Below are 20,110 nucleotides of genomic sequence, written 5' to 3'. Positions count from 1 at the left end.
GTTAGTAGGACGCGGCTCATCGGTGCGTGGACCGTGGTTGTAGTGGTAACCAGAGCGTGGTTATCGACCGTGACTTACACTTATCGTGCGGCAACCAATCGTAAGTGGTGTACCGGACGCACAGACATACGTTCAACATTACCTATCGCTGCGGCACCGGGGCGGAGGGCGCACGAACCCGTATGCAAACGAAGGAGAAGGAAGAAGTAAGGCTGATAACGGTGCGCGACGGTCGTGCGTCTGCGCGTGCGTGAGGGATCGTATTGAGTTTTGTCTTTTCAAATATCGCCTCGTCCGGGACGCCGTCCTTTGCTGTTCAGTACTGTCCACCATTATGCCGCCGATGGTCGTTTGTTACCCGCTGTCGGTCATTCGTTCTTTCGTTCCGTAGGTGACGTACCCTGTTTACCCTACCGATCGTGGCGACGCGTAATCACCGTCCGCCCGACCGGACTTTATTCCCGTGTCCCACGACTGTTTGATTATCGGGAGTCTGCTTTTCGTCGTGCGTCCCGTCCAAATACACCAGAGAAAGCTTCAATTGCGTTTTGAAGTTTTCAGGTCGGCATTCATGGAACTATGAACCTGGATTCATTGTCATACACGTTGGCCCAGATTAGTTATCTTGTCAGTAATCTTTCCAAGAAGAACTACAAGCCGAGCGTGCAGGAGATATTAGACGTAAGTACGACTCGTAATTTCGGCGGTCCTATGGCCCTTTTTTTTTTCGCCTCTCGTCCATCCATGATGGCGTCGTCATACCGACAGATGTCGTCTTGCCGGTGTCACTTCGCTGCCCGCGTTGTTACGATTTCTGTCCGCGGTGCCGACTTGTTATATTGTGTTTTCAACTGCTGCTGTTGTCGAAATGACTTGTGTACATTTATTTTCCACGTTCGTTTTCGTATGTTGCGTTCTTCATCCGCCTTCGCATCGTGCAATCTAAAACATTGATTACGTTTCGCTTTTTCGCTGTCGCGGTATTATATTCGCGTTCTAGTTTGAGGTCAGAAATCAAAATGGTGGACGCGAGTATGTTTCAATAGATTGTCTTCCATCACTCTGATCGTTTTTAAAACTAATCCATATTGGAATACGCATGATAAATTTGTAAATATTATTTGAATTATATTTTAACACGTTGAGTTTGTTTTTATTTCAATTAGCTTGGGGATAGTGACCGAGTCTTATTTTTTTTTTTAATGAATATTTTTACTATTTTCTTTTGTTTGTTTTTCAAATTGATTTTTATTCCTCTAATATTTTAAAAACAAGTTAACAAATTAATATTTATTAAGATACAAAAGCAATTAAAGTTTTGAAACATTTCATAGGTTGATCATTTTCACAAATTTTAAAATACAATATAGCTTACCTATTACAAATAAGGTTTTGTAATTATATTGAATTTAAAATCATAATCTAAATTTAAAATTTTTAAATTTTAACCTACCTATAAATGAATATTAATAAAATTATCAACATATAGATAACTTGTATATTATGTATTCACACACATTTATGTGCAATAAATTCCGCCCAGTATTATACTGGTTATTATGGGTACTCAGTTTAGTTTATGTTTGACATATTTATTTTATCATAGTGTTAAAATATATTTTAATAACTAATACAATTGGGTTTTGTTGTGTTTATCAAAAGTAAAAAAAAATCATTTACTTATAAACTTTAATAGGATTTTATTGTAAATTTAATTTTATGTGTAGAAGTATTATCAAAATCAATAAAATAAGAGTAAAATAAATGCTATGAACTTGTAGCCTTCTTTCCCTAACTCTACAACAATCAGTTTTATCATGAATTTCAATGCTTTTGTGAATGTTTTCGATTATATCTCAAAAAAATCTTTCCTTCAAGAAAAAAATTGCGATTTTGGGTAAAGTGAAGTCTCTTGCTTTAGGCACTTAACAATGTAAAATTGTTGAGCTATTATGTGTTGCTAGATTCAGCATAATTCTAGTTTAGCAACCTATTGAATTTTTTAATTTTTTTTTCCAAAATGTGTGTTTTATAAGTATGTAAAAAAAAAGAAGCCCAGACAAACTTCGTTTTGAAGTTATTGATGAAAAACTACAAAAACTTAATTTTTTTCATAATGTGCATTTTTTTTTTTTTTATTAATATAATATTTCATTTTAATTTTCACATATTTACATTTTTATTGTATCTGTTACCTACTTGAGGTGGTTTTGCATAGCGAATTGAGGGATATTTTCGATTTGCTAAGCGAAGCGACGGTGCCGAGGAGCGTACCGACGAGTGCCGAAACACTCGTATAATAGTTTCATTGGCCATTGCCGATACCACACGCATTGTTTGCAAAAAATTTTATTTCATTTTCACACTATTAGACAATTTTTAGTGCATTATTTTTCATAAATACTTCGGATGTAGGTGGACAGGGGTCAATTGTTGAAATTGACGAATCAAAATTTGGAAGACGAAAATATCACAAAGGACATCACTTCAAGTTTTTGAAGTTTTTCATCAATAACTTTTAAACAAAGTTTGTCCGGGCTTCTTTTTTTTACATACTTATAAGTTACCTAACCTAACACACATTTTGGAATAAAAAAATTAAAAAAAATCTATAGGTTGCTAAACTAAAATCGTTCCCTTGATTATATTATTCATTCGTATATTTATTTATCTACTAATTTTTTTCCCCGAATTTATGATTTATGTATAAAATATAAAAACTTTTTAATATTAAAAAATGTGGGTGTTATATTATCATTGATTAAATATAAATATTATACTACCACTAAATGTATTATTCATTTGAGTATATAAATTATGTAGAGTTAAAATTATTTTTTAATTTCATTTTTTTTATTTTTTTTAGTACCTATTATATTTATTTAATAACAAATAATTAATCAAACCCTTTAAGTATTTGATTTATTTTTAGGCAATTCAATTGCAAGGATTTGAAGCAGATCGTCATCTATTACGTTGTCTGTTCTCTCACGTAGATTTAAAAGACTCCGAAGGACCACGTAATACATCTCATAAAGATTACTATCAAGCCCAATTATTATCACAACAGTGTGCAACACTCTTGAACAAGCCATCACTAACCTCAATATTGTGTTTTGCTCTTGATAATCCACTTTTGTCTCAGAAGGTATTTATGTTTATTATGTTATCAAAGTTTTTAATATTTTTGCATTGTGTATATTCAACTACCTTATTATGTTTAACTTGAAGGCACAAAAACCATCAATACAGCAATTTACTCAACTAAGTAGAATACTACATCTAAGTCCTGTGCAAGAAGTTGTATTTGGAATTGTTTGCTTAGAGTCAACCAACTATTCAACATACGCTTTACAATTTGTCAAGCAAAAATTGCCAATTCTCATTAAAACCTATATTAATTCAGGTAGAATTATATAATATATATATATATGATTCAATGATAATTTAAGCTTAATTACATTAAATATATTATTTTAATTTAGAAATTAATTCTAATCAAGTTACTGAAGGAGGATTGCATGATTCAAGTCCTGAAGTACTGCATCTGATTTTAAGTCACGTATTTAATGTTGATGAACAATCATTTGGTATGTTAAAAAAATAATATTATGTTTATATTTGTATTTTCTTATAATTTTTATTCGTTATATTTTATTAAATTGAGAAAACATCATGGATTTATGCATAAAAATGTATGTAAATTTAAAATAATAGTAACCAAGATTTTCAAATAACTTTACCTATAATGTTAGATAACTCTATAAATTTGCTCTAACATGTATTTGGCTGTATTAACGGCAAATAATTATTTGTTAATTATGTATAAAAGAAAAGTAACAGATTTTTTTTTTTTAATTTTAGGGATAAGTAAAGAAGTTAAAAAAATTTTATTACTCAACCTACGTCAAGATTTTCCATTTGAAGTAGCTCCTGTATTATTAGCGCCAATAATTTACTCAGATAAATTGGAACATCCTATGGAAAAAATCAATTCTGATACGTCAACTATTGCTAATATAATGGTAATAGTTATTTTAGGTTTTTTTATTAAGCATGAATTCTATCCTTATATTTTTTTTAGGATAATCCATCACTACCTGATTTAATAATGGAAATGGGTTATTCCGTCTGTTCTTCGTTGGATGAATGCCGTCGAAACTTGTTATCGGTCACTAGTGGTTGCAACCCATTAATAACTTTTGGTCCAGAGTCTGTTGCTAAAGTATTATCAATGATGATACGTACGCACACAGGTTTGGATTCTCAATTACCTTTACCATATTGGACTGATGATAATTTAAATATGGACAAATTATCTTCAAACTCAAACCATTCTACAACTTGGAATATTGAAGTTTTTGTGAAAACTATTAAAGAACTGGTATGTTTGTTTAATATCAGTTGATTATTAAAATATTCTAATATCAATTAATTTTTATTTCAGAATCCTTCATTATCTTGGATGGATTTGATAAAAGAACTGGATCACGAAGACTTTTTTGTTAAGGATAGACAAGGTTTGGTTCTTCTTTTTTTGGCATTAAGACTTGGTTTAAACGTACAAGGATATCATTTAGATAATTTTCCTATAAATATGCTTTATCGCCACTGGACTCATTCTGAAGCACAGGTTATTTATTTTCCTCATAAGATTTATAATGATAATATAAGTAATGATAATTATTTTATTATTGTATTTTAGATGTCTCTCATTCAACATATCCTACAAAATGCTGATATATTTTGTTTCGCTGATTATCCTTATAGATCAGTATCTATAGATTCATTAAAAGTAGTTCCAGATTCGGACAACAAAGATATTAATACTTGGTATGATTAGTCATTAGGTCCTAGTTAAGAGTTATATTTTATATATCTTCTGATCAGTCACACTAACAATAATTTTGATTTTTTCATTAAATAAGTACTGTTATATATACAATAGCACTTATATATGGAAATATAATCCTACACTATATAATATAGATTTAAAATAAAATAACTATTAGATATTATATTTATAATATGGTTAGTAAAACTAAGCTTCTATTGAAACTCGTATTGATTTTTCATAAATTCAGTGTTTTTCAAATTTGTATGACGAGAATGGGCATTCTAAAAATTTTTAAATATTGAACCAAATCTTATATAAAATATCTTTTGATTTTAATTTCTGTTAAATGGATAAATAATATCAAAAACTTATTTAAGACACTTGTATCGTTATGTATTCTTTTTCATAGATCTTTAGTATAATAATTTGTTTAACATGTAATATTTAGCCATACTTTTAATTAATTTTATGGTTTTTTTTTTTTTTGAAAACAAAGGGAACAATTATCAGTCCAATTCAAATAAAACTTTAACCTTAAAGTAATATATAGCTTATTAAATTTCCAAGATATTATTTCAATAATTGAATAATTGCATCATATATTTCTAGTCTAATATTCCATGTTTCTATGTTTTTTATTTATGTAACCTATAACTTTTGTTTTTTTTTTTTTTTTTTTTTAAGGCGATCCATTGATCTGGTTGATTTATTACTTCATTTAGCTGAATGTGGTCTTTATTATGAAGTGCAAGAATGTTTGAAGTTCCCTGCTCAGAAGTGTCCTGATATTTTAGCTCTTGCTTTGATAGAATCTGATGGCCCATTGAATATGATCAGACATGAAATAATCAGTAGTCTGATACCAATATTTTTAGGAAACCATAGTAATGCTTCCACTATATTACATCATGCTTGGAACCATCAGGTATCACTATATCATATAAAATCTAGGATACAATACTGCAGCGTTTCCCAAAGTGTGTTCCGCGGAACCTTAGGGTTCCGCCGGATGCATATAATTATCGAAAAACTTATTTTATATTATACTCGGAAAAAATATTATTTTATAATATTTAAAAAAAATTGTGTTTTTAACTAATTTTAATAAAAAATGATCATTAACAATATTAACGGTATCATTAAAAACATTTTTTAGATTATTATTTTTTTTTTTTTTTTTTTTTTTAGAAAAATAAGAGTTGAATTGGAATTAGAAAGGCATTAGGGTTTCGCGAAACACAAACTATTTTTTTAAGGGTTCCGTGATTGTAAAAGTTTGGGAACCGCTGCAATACTGTACAAACTAAAAGTTTAAAATATTTTAAAATAAAACGAAATGTATAGGTGATTACATAAAATATTAGTCTTTTAATTATTAATATAATATAAAATTATAAGTGCTCAAGAAGTTCATGTTCTTCAATTTTCTTAACTTTTTTTTTTTTTAACAATGGATGGAAATTTTAATGTAATACTTCTTTTAAAATTAATGTTTAAATTTTACACGAAATTTTTACATATTTAATTCTGAAAACATTTTTATGGCCTAAAGTTGGAAAATTATACACTTGATTATTTATGTATTATTTAATTTCAGAATATTGGGCTTAAACATACATTAGTTCAGGCAATGAGTGATTGGTATATGCGTAGTGACTATGATCATGTTAAACTTTCCCGGATATTAGAAATAGCCCAAGATTTAAAAGTAAATAAAATTATTTCTAATTCTAAAATTCATTATTAATTATTAATTAATTAAATTCCAGGCTTTATCTTTATTGTTGAGTGTTCAGCAATTTCCATTTATTATTGATTTAGCCTGTCTTGCATCTCGAAGAGATTTTTTAAAATTAGATAAATGGTTATCAGATAAAATACGTGAACAGAGTGAAAGTTTTGTATCAGCATGTGTTAAATTTTTACAGGTCAGTTAACATCTTATTTTATTACTAATAGTTGTTGAGTACTTTGTCGTTTTATAAATATTTGTATTAATGTATAGTTTTGATATAATTTTTTATTAGAAACGATTTCCTCAATTTGGTGGATCATCATCCAAGGATGAAAATGTATTAAAATACACTCCATTATCATCAGAAACTGTACTTATAATGTTAAATTGTTTACGCAATAACACTGGGTAAGGTCAATCATTGAAGCTTTATCTCTTATTTCAAACCTTGCCTCTAACAAATACTTAATTGCTTCCGATTCAATGTCTTGTCTACAGGAACTAATATCTAACCCTTTTGACTCCCACTTGTCTTCCTTATCATTAAATCTATCAACCTAAAACTCCAGTAAGAAAATTATACCATCCAATTTCTTTGGGTTCCAAGTCATATCGGTATACACGGGAACAAATTCGCCAACAATCTGGCGAAATCAACGTCCAATTTAATATGTCCTTCTCTCACCCAACTTCCTCGTACTGATTTTATTCCAATTTTACGGCGTCATATATCTAACCTCTGGCATACATACTGGTCAAACCTCCCAGCTGAGTTTGCCACCAGATACAAAAACATCGTACCAAATGTTCTCAACAAAACATTGTTTTACAACCTCAATTTACCAAGATCAAGTATCATACAATTCAATCGCCTATGTTCTGGTCACACTTTACTACCTGCTCACGCATAAAAATTAGAATTAAACGATTCCCCATTTTGTACTCTACATTCCCACGAAAGTGTTTGCAATCTCCCTCGCCTCCTTTTTGACTGTCCTCTGCACGTGAAACGCGTTATTTTGTTTAATTCTCTTATATCCATCAATCTCCCTTCTATCCTCAACCCCAACTCGGAAATAGTTGTTAATATAATTATTAATTTTATTTTGGAGGCTGGTTTCTCTATATGATTACCCTTAAGACATTTTTTGTTTTTAACCCTTTGCTTGTATTTTAATATTGTTTTGTTATCTGTTATATTTTTCTAAATAATTGTTGAGTTGTAATAGTTATACTAAAAGCTAAATATAAAAAAAAAAATAAAAAAAAAAAGGTCAATTATTGTAACTTTTATTTTTTATTGATGAATTTTATTAACACCTTCAAATAAAATTAACATTAAATTAACAATATTCCATTCTGTTAATGATTTTAAAATATTTTTATCAAAATTACAGAATAGTTTCGCAAGAACTTTCAGAAACTATTATACAAATGGTTTCAACCTATGCTAATTTATGTATGCCAAAAGCAACTCCTCGTATTAATACAGCTGTTCCACCAACACCAATGTTTCGTGCTCCTCAACATCACAGACCTATTGCACCAATTGAAGGGCAAACACTTCAAGTAATGGTAGATCAACTTACGGGACTTGCCACTAATCTTGCTAATCTTGGACTTACTCCTACTTCACAAACTAGTTCCACATTTACTTTACCAGGTTCGTAGATAAGTACATTTATAAAATTAATAACATTTTTTAATTTCATTTATTTTCAGGATCCTTGGGACAACTGGTTCAAACTCCCGGATCACCTTCTCGAAATCTGGTTGGCAATGTATCAGGACTAGGTGGTTTTTCTATTATGACACCATCTATAAATAGTATAAATGCTCCTGGTCCAAATACATCTAATCAATTATCAGGTCCATCTAATATGTTAGGTCATTTGCCTTCACAACAAGTCTTGCCATCAGTGATTGGCAAATCTAATAATCAAAGTAATGCAAAAAACTTAATTAGCTACTATATGTTTGTTCAAATTATAAGAATAAGTATTATTTGTAGTTGATAACAGCTTATTCATGGATGGTAATACACCAGTTTCTGTTCCAAAAGATATTGAAGATGAAGCAAATAGTTATTTTCAGCGTATTTATAACTTAGCACCTCATAATTCTTTATCCATTGATGAAGTCTTAGAAATGCTTAAAAGATTCCAGGAATCACCTGTTAAACGTGAAAGGGTGATTATTTTTAACTATAAGAGTCATTAACATAAATATCTTTTGATAAAATGTATGTTATTTTAACATTTTAGGAAGTATTTAGTTGCATGCTTAGGAATTTATTTGAAGAGTATAGATTTTTCCCAGCATATCCAGAGAAAGAACTAATTACAACAGCTCATCTATTTGGTGGAATTATAGAGCATAATCTTGTTTCGTAAGTAATTTTGATATTTTTAGTTCTGATTTATATATTATAATCAACATTTAACTTTCTTTCATTTTAAAGAAATTATAAGGCTTTAGGACTAGCACTTCGTTTCATTTTGGACGCTCTTAAGAAGAGTCCAAATTCTAAAATGTATAACTTTGGAATAACTGCATTGGACCGTTTTAAAAATCGTTTAAAAGATTATCATCAATATTGTTCTCATATAACTGGCATTCCTCATTTTCAGCAATTTCCTCCGCACTTAATTGAGGTTTGTTTTATATGAATTCAGTATAAATAAAATATAATGGTAAAATGTATAAAAATGTCTTATTAACATTAATTTTATGTCATTTTTAAATTATGTATGTAAGTTATCCATAATCCCTTAAAAAAAAAACTATTGAAACAATATCTCAGTATATTAAAACTTAAAAAGTTAAAAAGTGTGATGTTCAAAACAAAAAAATTGTGTTATTTTTATTTTTAGTTTGTTGAATATGGAAAAAACTCGCAAGAACCACCAACAACTCGAATTCCTGATTTGGTTGGTATTAGTAGTAATACAATTCCACAGGGAACATTTGTTCCTAACTTACATAGTATATTTAAAGCTCATAGTATTACAACTACTACAACAACTACTTCAGTGTCATCTACATCATCTAAACCCATTACTACTAATACTCTAGTTTCATCAAGAGTAAGAATATTTATAGAAAATGTTTTAAATAGTGTTTTATTGTATATTTTATTTCTGTGTTAATTTTTTCCTAGCCTTCAATTGCAAATACTACAAATATCGATACATTATTAGTTGCAACAGAAAATGATGAAAAAATAATAATACCACCTGATAATATTCAAGACAAAATTGCTTTTATATTTAATAATCTAAGTCAGATTAATCTTCAGACAAAAGTAAGACTCTTAATATTGTATATTAAAATTACCTTTACCATTACCTTTAATATCACTCATTTTAATTTAATTATTTATATTATAGTGTGACGAAATAAGAGATATCTTAATAGGTGATTATTTACCTTGGCTTTCTCAGTACTTAGTTATGAAGCGAGTCAGCATTGAGTTTAACTTCCATTCGTTATATTCAAATTTTTTGGATTGTTTGAATAATGCTAAATTAAATACATTGATACGTTTAGAAACTTATAGAAATATTAGAGTGAGTTTTATAGAATAATAGATTAAGTTATTATATAAGTTATATATGTTGTCAAATAAATTATTTTTTATTTCATTTTTAGATTTTATTAAAAAGTGATAAAAGCATGGCTAATTTTTCGGATAGATCATTATTGAAAAATTTAGGTCATTGGCTTGGTATGATCACGTTAGCCAAAAATAAACCAATTTTACTTGATGATATTGATCTGAAGTATTTACTGGTCGAGGCATATAATAAAGGTCATCAAGAGTTATTATTTTGTGTTCCATTTATTGCCAAAATTCTTGAATCATGTGCTAAAAGTAAAGTATGTATCTGGTTGTAAATTAATAATATGATATCTTTAGTTTATGATAAACTAACTTGTTATGTATTTATTTAATGATTTTTAAAATATAAATTTATGATCTTAACAATTATATAAATGAGGATCACATATTTAATTTTTACTAATTCGTGTTGAGTACAAATAATTAAATATATCAAATATTTGCAAAATTATTAAACATATATTAACTAACTTTATTTGTTTTCTTGTTAAAGTCATACATTTTTATCTGTGATACACTATATATTAATAATAAATTACAATTTTAAAATCTTAATTTTTAAATATGTGTATATACTATATATTTTGATTTTGTTAAGGTTTTCAAACCAAGAAACCCCTGGACAATGGCCATTTTGAACTGCTTAGCTGAACTTCATCAAGAGCCTGAATTGAAATTAACCTTAAAGTTTGAAGTTGAAGTATTATGTAAAGCTCTAAATCTCAATGTTGATGTAATCCTAATTGGAATATTTGAATAACAAAAACTTAGTTATAAAAGCTTATTTCTATTAAAAAATGTATTCCCTTTTTAAGGAATTAAAACCGGGGTATGTGCTTAAAAATCCAGAAATGTTTAAGAAAATAAAGCATCAACTTTCAGACGAAGAAGAGTCACAACCACAGGCACAAGCACATGCACCAGTAAAAAATGTGCCAGAACCACCCAAAATTTCTGTTCCTACTTCTCAACAGAATACACCTAGTTTTCAAAGTATATTAATATTCATATAAAACTAAATCCCAATAAGCTTTTTAAGTTAAAATATTTGCTACTTTTTCTAGTTATTTCATAATTATAATAAGAATATAATAATAAAAGTAATAATATAACTAACAAGTACCTATTTTATTTGGTCATGAAAATTATAATTATAATAATAATGTATTTCTTTGGTACTTTGTTCTTGCAGAGGTTATCATATTGATGTTCAGTGAAAAGTTAGGTCATAATTTTACATTTATATTCTATTAATATTACCGATTGTTAAGCAACTGTACTCATTTTTTAAATTTTTTTTTCAACTATGGAATTAAAAAAAAAAATGATTCAATATTATTTTTACAATATTTTTGTCAAACGTTTTTCTATTTTAAATATAGTTCAAATGTTGTTCCTATTTTTTTTTAAAATATATGAAAGATTAAACTTTCAATAATTTAATGCTAAAATGTATTAAATTATGATATATAATCTTATATACATTTATGTAATTAATAGCCTTTTTATAGTTTTATTAATGTATTATTTCAATTTTTAGCAGTGGTATCATCACAATCACAACAGCAGAACATAATCTCAAACATTCAAACAATGAATGCCAATGTACGATTCAATGATGAATTAGTGGGTAATGTTGTTGCAGCTGGAGGGGTTACAACTTTGACTTCAAGTGGTTGTATGGGTATAAGCGGTTTAACAGGAATATCACCACCTATAACTTCTTTTGAGCCTAAGTATAATTATGTGACATTTAATACAGCAAATTCAGCACAAATAATGTCCATGGTTGTCATAAATTCCCAAGTAAATATCTTTTTTTTGTTAAATACTATTTTAAACTTAAAATTATAGCTTACACTAAAAATGATTCATAATGACATTATTAATACAGAGTTTGTTTTGCTTTGATTGCCACTTTCTGTTAGTCCTAGTAACATAACTCATATATCTTATTTTTTAATCATATATCTATTGATAAAATTATTGAGATAATTTTTTTTTTACCCATGGAGTGTCATTCTTACTATGAATAGATTTTACAGCTATTTTTTTGAATCAATATATGTGTTTATATTTCAATTGCAAATATTATTTTTATGTTAGTTAATGTTTATAGTTCTTTCATTATTTCTATTGACCAATTGATAATAGGTACTAATATTCTAATTATATTAAATATTGATTATTTAGATCCCATTATTTGTCAATCAACCAGCACTTAAATCTTATGTCCAAACTGCTATTGAGCGATCAATGCAAGATTGGCTGAGTCCTGTTGTGGAAAGATCTGTGAAAGTTGCAGCAATAACATCGGAAAATATCGTTAAAAAAGTTTGATTTTTCATTTAATTTTATGAATGTAAAATTGTTATTCAAAATTAATTTCTAGGATTTTGGTATGGACCCTGATGAATCTCATTTGCGCAAGGCAGCTCATTGTATGGTAAGAAATTTAACCTCTGGTTTAGCAATGATAACCTGCAGAGAACAAGTTTGTCAAATCCTAACAACCAACTTAAAACAACATTTCCTTAGTGTTTTACTCGTAAGTATGAAAATATTAACCCCTCATATTTCTCTCGATTATATATTATATTATTTTAATTAGACACCAACGCAATCTCAAAAAGAAATGATTGATCAAGCTTGTACAATGTGTGCTAATGACAATTTAGAATTGGCTTGTGCTTTTGTTCAGAAAACTGCTACTGAAAAAGCAGTAATTGAAATTGATAAGTATTTGAAAAGTGTGAGTTCCATTTATTTCAGAAATACATTATTAAATATTTAAATTTGACATCGTTTGAAATAATTTTACAGGAATATGAAAAACGTAATTTATCAAGAATGGAAGGTCGTCGATATTGTGATCCAATGGTAATGAGTGGTCAAGCTGAATATTTACCAAATAATCTTCGTAACAAAGTTGGATTACCACTACCTCAAATGATTGGAATCTATGAAGAATTTGCCAGAAACATACCAGGATTTCAACCATTAGATCGAGAATCTGTCTCATTATTTATACCAAAAACAGTAATTTTTATTATATATTAATTTTTAACTAGATGTGATAGATATATTGATTTTGTTAAATTAGGCGATCCAGGTTGATGAAATGACAATTGTTTATGAAAAAATTATTAATGAAATTGAAGTTCTCCTTCAGTTATATGTTAACAATCAAAGACTTATGACTAATACAACACAATTAACTTGTCTCCACAGTGTGCTAGAGGCATTGGTAGTCTTAAGAAGATCACGTGATTCTGTTGTTGCAACAAATATTATAAACAAAGTAAACGATGATATACAATTATTTTAATTAGGATAATAATTGTTAATTTGATTTTTAATTGAGGAGTTATTATACATCAGCTCATACATTTTCTACATGATTTAAAACAACTATGAATTTTATAAATGTTATGCTTTTATTTATTCTGTAACTTTATTTTTTTTCTAATTAAACATCTTATAAAAAGATCTATTTTTTTCTTTAGACGTAAAATTGTTCAAATTATTTTTAATCCCTTATATTAAATTTATAAGTTAAACATAAAATGTGCTTTAAATATCAGGGAAAAAATTAAATATTTAATTTTTTACTGTTATTATAGTAATTTTTTATTTTTTAATTTTGTTTTCTTTTATTTTATCATATATTTTTAATTGTTATTAACATTATGTTTTAGGTAATCGAAAGTTATTTAGAAGGACTCTGTCCACCTGCTAATCATGATTTAGACATGAGTATTAGATTCCGTGACATACATCTGAATATAATTAGAGCTTTTCAAGATTCTCGTGCTTATAACTTGCAATGGACTAATAAAGTGTTGACGAAGTATTTAACTTAAATATAAATAAGGTAATGTAAATATTTATTTAATCTATATTTGTATTTAAAGATCACTCGTGGAATGCAGAGAAGAATTACGATTCAACCTTGAAGCAATTGATATATTAATTCGTGCTGGAATGTTAAATATTGGCATATATGACATGCATTTAGCTATGTCGATGGATAATGGTACTAACTATGTATCCATGGCATACATAAAACAATTTTTACAATACTATTTAATGGACAATCGATCAAATTCACCAATTAATGAACATCATTTTCAAGCTACTATTGATACATTAAACACTATTATTCTTAGTGGTCGCCCTGTTCCAGATGGGTATAATTCCTAAAGATTATTTATTCAATTTATAATGTTAATTGAATAATATAATTTAAAAGATGTATTTTAATGTTTTAGCTTGACAACTCTTTTGGAAATTATTAGACCATCACAGACAGAAAATAATCTTGTAAATAGGATTCCAAATGCTAATAATAGTAATGCTACAGCAAATACTCATCATAGTTTATTACATGTGAGTTTAATTTTGTTTATTAATTAATTAATAATTAAAATCCCTAATTAAAATCATTATTTAAATGGGTATACATAGTTTAAATTATTTAAATATGATATTAAAATACATAAAAACATTCATACTTTAAACTTGGCACTAAATTTGAAGATTTTTATTTCTAAAATTTTCTTACAATTTCGAACCTATAACAAAATGGTGTTCTAATAAGAATCAAAGTAAATTTGCTTACCAATTATGTTTAGTCTGTATGCAAATCTTGAAATATGTCTTTTATATATTTAATTATTTTAAATAAATATACTCTAATTGATTAATTTTATATTAATATTATTTTTACTGTTTTTTTTATTATTAATTATCATTTTAAAAATGACATAAAATTAAAAATTATCATATTTGTTTATAGGGTAGAGACTATGATGATCCACCAGGTTTATTAGAAAAAACTGAATACTTGCTAAAAGAATGGCTCTCAATATATAATGCTGCGCCTAATAGAGATCCTAGCAAAACTTTTAATGCTTTTATTCAACAAGTTTGTTAAAAATAAGATATCACTAATTTTAATTTTTTTTGAAACAATTTTGTATTTATGTTTATAGATGAATGTGCATGGAATATTAAAATCTGATGACATAATAACTCGATTTTTCCGCCTCAGTACCCAGATGATGGTAGAATTATGTTATAGACAAATACCTGATCAAACACAATCATCTTCAACATTAAGAGCGAAACTTTTTCATACAATTGACGCTTATGTGAAGCTCATAGTGTTATTAATTAAGCATTCTGGTGATTCAAATGCAGTTACTACTAAAACCAATCTTTTAAATAAGGTAATTATTTTTTTGTTTACAATCTGCATAGATAATTGAAGTGATATAAAAAATATACAGGTACTAGGAATTGTTGTGGGAGTTTTGCTTCAAGACCATGATATTCAAGCAACAGATTTTCATCAATTACCTTATCATAGAATATTGATTACTCTATTCCTTGACTTGAATACACCGGATCCAATATTAGAAACAATCAATTACCCAGTAAGTTAGATAATTACAACAAAAAAAAATTTTAAATTAAATGTAATATTAACTTCATTTAATAATTTATTTATCGATAGATACTTGCTATATTTTGTCACACTTTTCATCTCTTGAGACCAAGAAAAGTGCCAGGATTTACATATGCTTGGTTAGAACTCATATCTCATCGTTTATTTATTGGCCGTTTATTAGGGTTAACTTCTCAACAAAAGGTATATAAATAATCGTTTAGTAAAATTCAATTTTTGGATTTAGTTATTGTTTGATAATATTTAAGATAATTTATTTATCTTAAACTATTAATAGAATTCTTATGACCAGACACCAGCCAATGACGTTCAAGGTTGGAACTTTTATGCACAACTGCTTATTGACCTTTTTAAATATTTGGCACCATTTTTACGAAATGCTGAACTTGCTAAACCTGTTCATCTATTGTACAAAGGAACTTTAAGAGTACTTCTCATATTACTACATGATTTCCCAGAATTTTTATGCGAGTTTCACTATGGGTTTTGTGATGTAATACCTCCTAATTGTATTCAAGTAAGTGATATTAATAAAAAACATGCATTTTTTAAGTATATTATATCATGTATAATGAAATGTATTATTTACTTATTATAGATGAGAAATTTAATATTGTCTGCTTTTCCACGTAATATGCGTTTGCCAGATCCATTTACACCAAATTTGAAAGTTGATGTACTTCAAGAAATATCGGTTGCACCAAAAATAAGTCCAGACTTCCTATGTTATATTCAGCCTCTTAGTTTTAAAAAGGTTATAAGTTAAAACTAAAAAAAAATACCTTCATTAAATATTTTAGCTTTAAAATTAAATTATTTTATAGGATTTAGATTTGTACTTAAAAACGCGATCACCTGTAACATTTTTATCAGAAATTCGGACTACTATGCAACAAAGTTGCTGTGAACCAGGAATGCGCTATAATCTGTCCCTTTTAAATGCTATTGTTTTGTATGTGGGAACTCAAGCTATACAACAAATAAGAAGCAAGGGTTTGGTACCAAATACCTCAACTATTACTCATTCTGCCCACATGGATATATTTCAAAATTTATCAGTGGATCTTGATACAGAAGGTTGTATTGATTATTTAATTTATTCAGTATTTACATCTGGATATTGATAACAAAATAAAATAAATCAAAGAAAACATATAAGTAAAATAATATAAAATATACATAAAATAAAATCTTAAGATCTATGTTTTATATAATGTGTATCATTTAAATACAACCATAGGTTAGATTATTTAAATGTTAATAACAAGTATGAAACATTATTAAAATAACAATTTTAAATAATGAAAGTACCAACTATTTTTATTTAATTTTTATTCTTTAGATACAAATATTAATTTGTTATCAATGTCTAAGACCCTGACTTATGGTTCATAAAATAACTTATTATTTTTTAAATTCAGGTCGTTATTTGTTTTTGAATGCTATTGCCAACCAGTTACGCTATCCTAATAGCCATACTCATTATTTTAGTTGTACACTTTTATACTTATTTGCTGAAGCTAATAGCGAAGTTATTCAGGAACAAATTACAAGGTATTATTATTATTATTTTTAATAAACTTATATTAATGCATAGGTGTCCAATAATTTGATTATACTTTATATTAAATCGAGTAAAAGAGTCTTATTAATTATTCCAACTCTCATAAAATTATGTTTATCATTATGTCATAATAAAATATTATTTTCTTTGTTCATATTTAATGCACATAGAAGAAAAAAAATGTCTAAAAAGTTGTGACAGTGCTATTTTGTTCATTTTAATTATTTATATATTTTACTGTATAATTTGTGTCAATAAAATATTGTGACAATTTAACTCTGATTTTATTTAATAATTTTAATTTTCAGATCAGTGCATTTTCTTTTTTTTGCTCTTTTACTCATCTATCATAAGAATATTATTTTACCTGATAATAGATTTACTTTCGTAACTAAATTACCATAATTTAACTTAAATTAAAATTAATTAAAAATATACATAGTAAAATATTAAACTATTTTACAGAGTTTTACTAGAAAGATTGATAGTCAATAGGCCTCATCCATGGGGCTTATTGATAACATTTATCGAGTTAATTAAAAATCCAGCCTATAAGTTTTGGAATCATGAATTTGTACATTGTGCACCGGAAATTGAAAAGTAAGCGATTTTTATTTTATTTATCAATTATTCATTATTTTTAATTATTAACAATATAAAGACAATTTCCTTTAATATATCAATCTTATGATCATTATGCTGTTGTACTTGTTTATAGGCTTTTTGAATCTGTGGCTCGATCATGCATGGTTCCAAAACAACCTACTTCTGCAATGGATGATGAAGACTTATCTAATATATAAACATAAATTAAATATACCTAATAAAACATTATATATAAGTTAATTTTTAGTTTGATAAAAGAACCCAAATTTTCTAATTAAGATAATTATTATTAAAATCTTATATTTATGATCTTAAAAATATATGTATATACTTTACATATTCTAATATTTCTCATCGGTGGCGTATTATAAACTTTTTGGGCCTTTCAAATGTTATTTAATTACAGTGAAAATCGCCTAAGACTGAACATTTTAAACCTTTGAAATGTTACATTTAAGATAAGTTTCCTGACTATCTAGAACATACTTTGACAGGACTAATTATAACTCCCTGTTTATTTATTATTCATCTTCAATAGATAGAAGTAGATAGAGTTCAATAGATAAAGTTTGGTAATCTGTAACATTTTTTTTTTGTCTAGATTAAGTTGAAATTCAGTAAACTTCTTCTCTATAAAAATGTCACTGTTTTTTATTAACTTATAATTAAATTTAAATGTGTGTATACTTAGAAAATTATTTAATTTTATTCAATTTTGAGACATCTAATTTTTAAACCGCAAACCGCAAACTATAAAATATATTAACATGGTTATTTGCTACTTTAAATTGAGTTAAATTTGAATGTGTTTATAATTTGTGTAATGGTCCTTCTCATATATTTAAAATATATATTATAATTTATTAGATCAAATTTTGAATACATTTTCAGTATAATTATTTTAAAATAAATATGAATTCCTAATAAGTATATCAAATTAATATTTATTTTATTACTGTATGGGATTTAAATAAACATTTTTTTTTTTTAAATTTATATTTATGTTTTGGTGTCCAATTATAAATCCATTTATTATTGTATGGTTTTAAGTTTTTCATATTTATTGAATTTTATGTACTTTGTTATTTGATTAAAATACATATGTTAACAAAATGATATTCATCTATTTATGTATACATGTATAAATACATATAAAACATGTATCCATTAATAAGTGATAAATGAAATGGATTAAGTAAATTATAATTTTTGCATTTATTTCGAAATATTTAAAATCCATATACTATGTATTACATAAATGTTTCCACAAAATGTGTGTTCTTACTATAAGATTGTTATCTTAATAATATTTATATTGTATTATTTACAGTTTAATTCATAAATTTTAAATATTAAGCATTAAGCAACATTTAAATGATTACATTTTAAATAAATATCTGTAGTAATTGATTAAATAAATTATTCATACTAGTTTACAGTATATATATATTATAATTGTCTACATATATTTATAAACTTAAATATCTAATAGATTAGTTTTAGTATACTGTGTTTTCCATTTTTATGAAAATGTTTACCCTGTGAGTCAGTTATATAAATAAAATTAGTTATTAATAAAATGTGTTTATATTTAGATAATCTAATGACTAAATTAGTATATTAATTTTTTCACTTGTAGAAAACCAACAATCACAGTTGAAAAAAAATATGCAATGAAGAGTTCTCTGCTGTATAAACTTATTTGTGATAACTTAAAATCCCTCTATAGTTTGAATTTGTCACTTAAAATCAACAAACTATAATGTATTTTTAAATTTTATATGTTGGCCGTAGTTGTTATAAACACTTTTCAGATAAAACAACTGAGAAAGTAACTAGTAGCTGGTTACGTCATTCAATAGACCGTCTTAAACGTATAGCGGCATTATTACCACAAACATAATATTAATGACTAAAATTTAAAATTTTTCAATTTATATTTTAAACTATATCGTTTTTAGTAGAAATTTAAGTAAATCATATTTTATTCCGTACGTTTATTACGCTGATGAAATTAGATAATATTTATTAATCGAAAATATGTCATTATTGGTGGTATCACTTATTCTAAAATGTAATATAAATATACACTTTTATGAGCATATTGTGTTTTTTTTTTTTTACAAGGTATTCATTTCTAATTCAGTTTCATCCGTAATAAATGACCTCTTGAAATGGCTTGACCCACAGTTCCCCGACTCTAGATCCGCCCCTGCGTATAAGTCTATTATTCGTTACCGTTTTTTTTAGTGTTTCAATTTTTAATTCTTTTATTT

The 20,110-nt window shown here is 26.8% G+C and overlaps 1 protein-coding gene across 2 annotated transcripts; it reads left to right on the top strand.

Moving 5' to 3' along the window:
• Window positions 1–197: 197 nt before the first annotated feature.
• Window positions 198–18,169, top strand: LOC112681898 (CCR4-NOT transcription complex subunit 1-like). Of its 2 annotated transcripts, none has more exons than XM_025552239.1 (42): window positions 198–681; window positions 2,933–3,148; window positions 3,232–3,406; window positions 3,486–3,590; window positions 3,865–4,025; window positions 4,085–4,384; window positions 4,448–4,633; window positions 4,706–4,833; window positions 5,522–5,762; window positions 6,435–6,545; window positions 6,607–6,765; window positions 6,865–6,980; window positions 7,970–8,235; window positions 8,295–8,516; window positions 8,584–8,762; window positions 8,837–8,961; window positions 9,034–9,226; window positions 9,446–9,658; window positions 9,733–9,876; window positions 9,962–10,141; window positions 10,224–10,451; window positions 10,793–10,927; window positions 11,010–11,187; window positions 11,738–12,000; window positions 12,388–12,528; window positions 12,587–12,742; window positions 12,806–12,946; window positions 13,018–13,233; window positions 13,298–13,495; window positions 13,893–14,044; window positions 14,109–14,384; window positions 14,466–14,583; window positions 14,993–15,121; window positions 15,189–15,425; window positions 15,486–15,632; window positions 15,713–15,847; window positions 15,942–16,181; window positions 16,263–16,418; window positions 16,489–16,741; window positions 17,086–17,218; window positions 17,694–17,828; window positions 17,947–18,169. In XM_025552239.1, exons 1-42 carry the CDS (start codon window positions 580–582, stop codon window positions 18,029–18,031), a joined length of 7,374 nt encoding a protein of 2,457 aa, XP_025408024.1. In that variant the 5' UTR covers window positions 198–579; the 3' UTR covers window positions 18,032–18,169. The 2 variants fall into 2 exon arrangements, with proteins under 2 accessions (XP_025408024.1, XP_025408023.1); XM_025552238.1 differs by having other exon boundaries at window positions 199–681; window positions 11,735–12,000.
• The last annotated feature ends 1,941 nt before the right edge of the window (window positions 18,170–20,110 follow it).

The sequence above is a fragment of the Sipha flava genome, unplaced genomic scaffold, assembly GCF_003268045.1.
Source record: "Sipha flava isolate LNK unplaced genomic scaffold, YSA_version1 198_pilon_pilon, whole genome shotgun sequence".
Lineage (NCBI taxonomy): Eukaryota > Metazoa > Arthropoda > Insecta > Hemiptera > Aphididae > Sipha > Sipha flava.
This window is presented reverse-complemented; position numbering and strand designations above follow the sequence as displayed.

What these genes read in the sequence shown, in the direction of transcription:
- LOC112681898 (XM_025552238.1), top strand. Translation starts at nt 580, where the DNA reads ATGAACCTGGATTCATTGTCATACACGTTGGCCCAGATTAGTTATCTT. An exon ending in TGGCAAATCTAATAATCAAA is followed by an intron (nt 8,517 to 8,583) that starts GTAATGCAAAAA and finishes TATTATTTGTAG; the next exon opens with TTGATAACAGCTTATTCATG. An exon ending in ATACTCTAGTTTCATCAAGA is followed by an intron (nt 9,659 to 9,732) that starts GTAAGAATATTT and finishes ATTTTTTCCTAG; the next exon opens with CCTTCAATTGCAAATACTAC.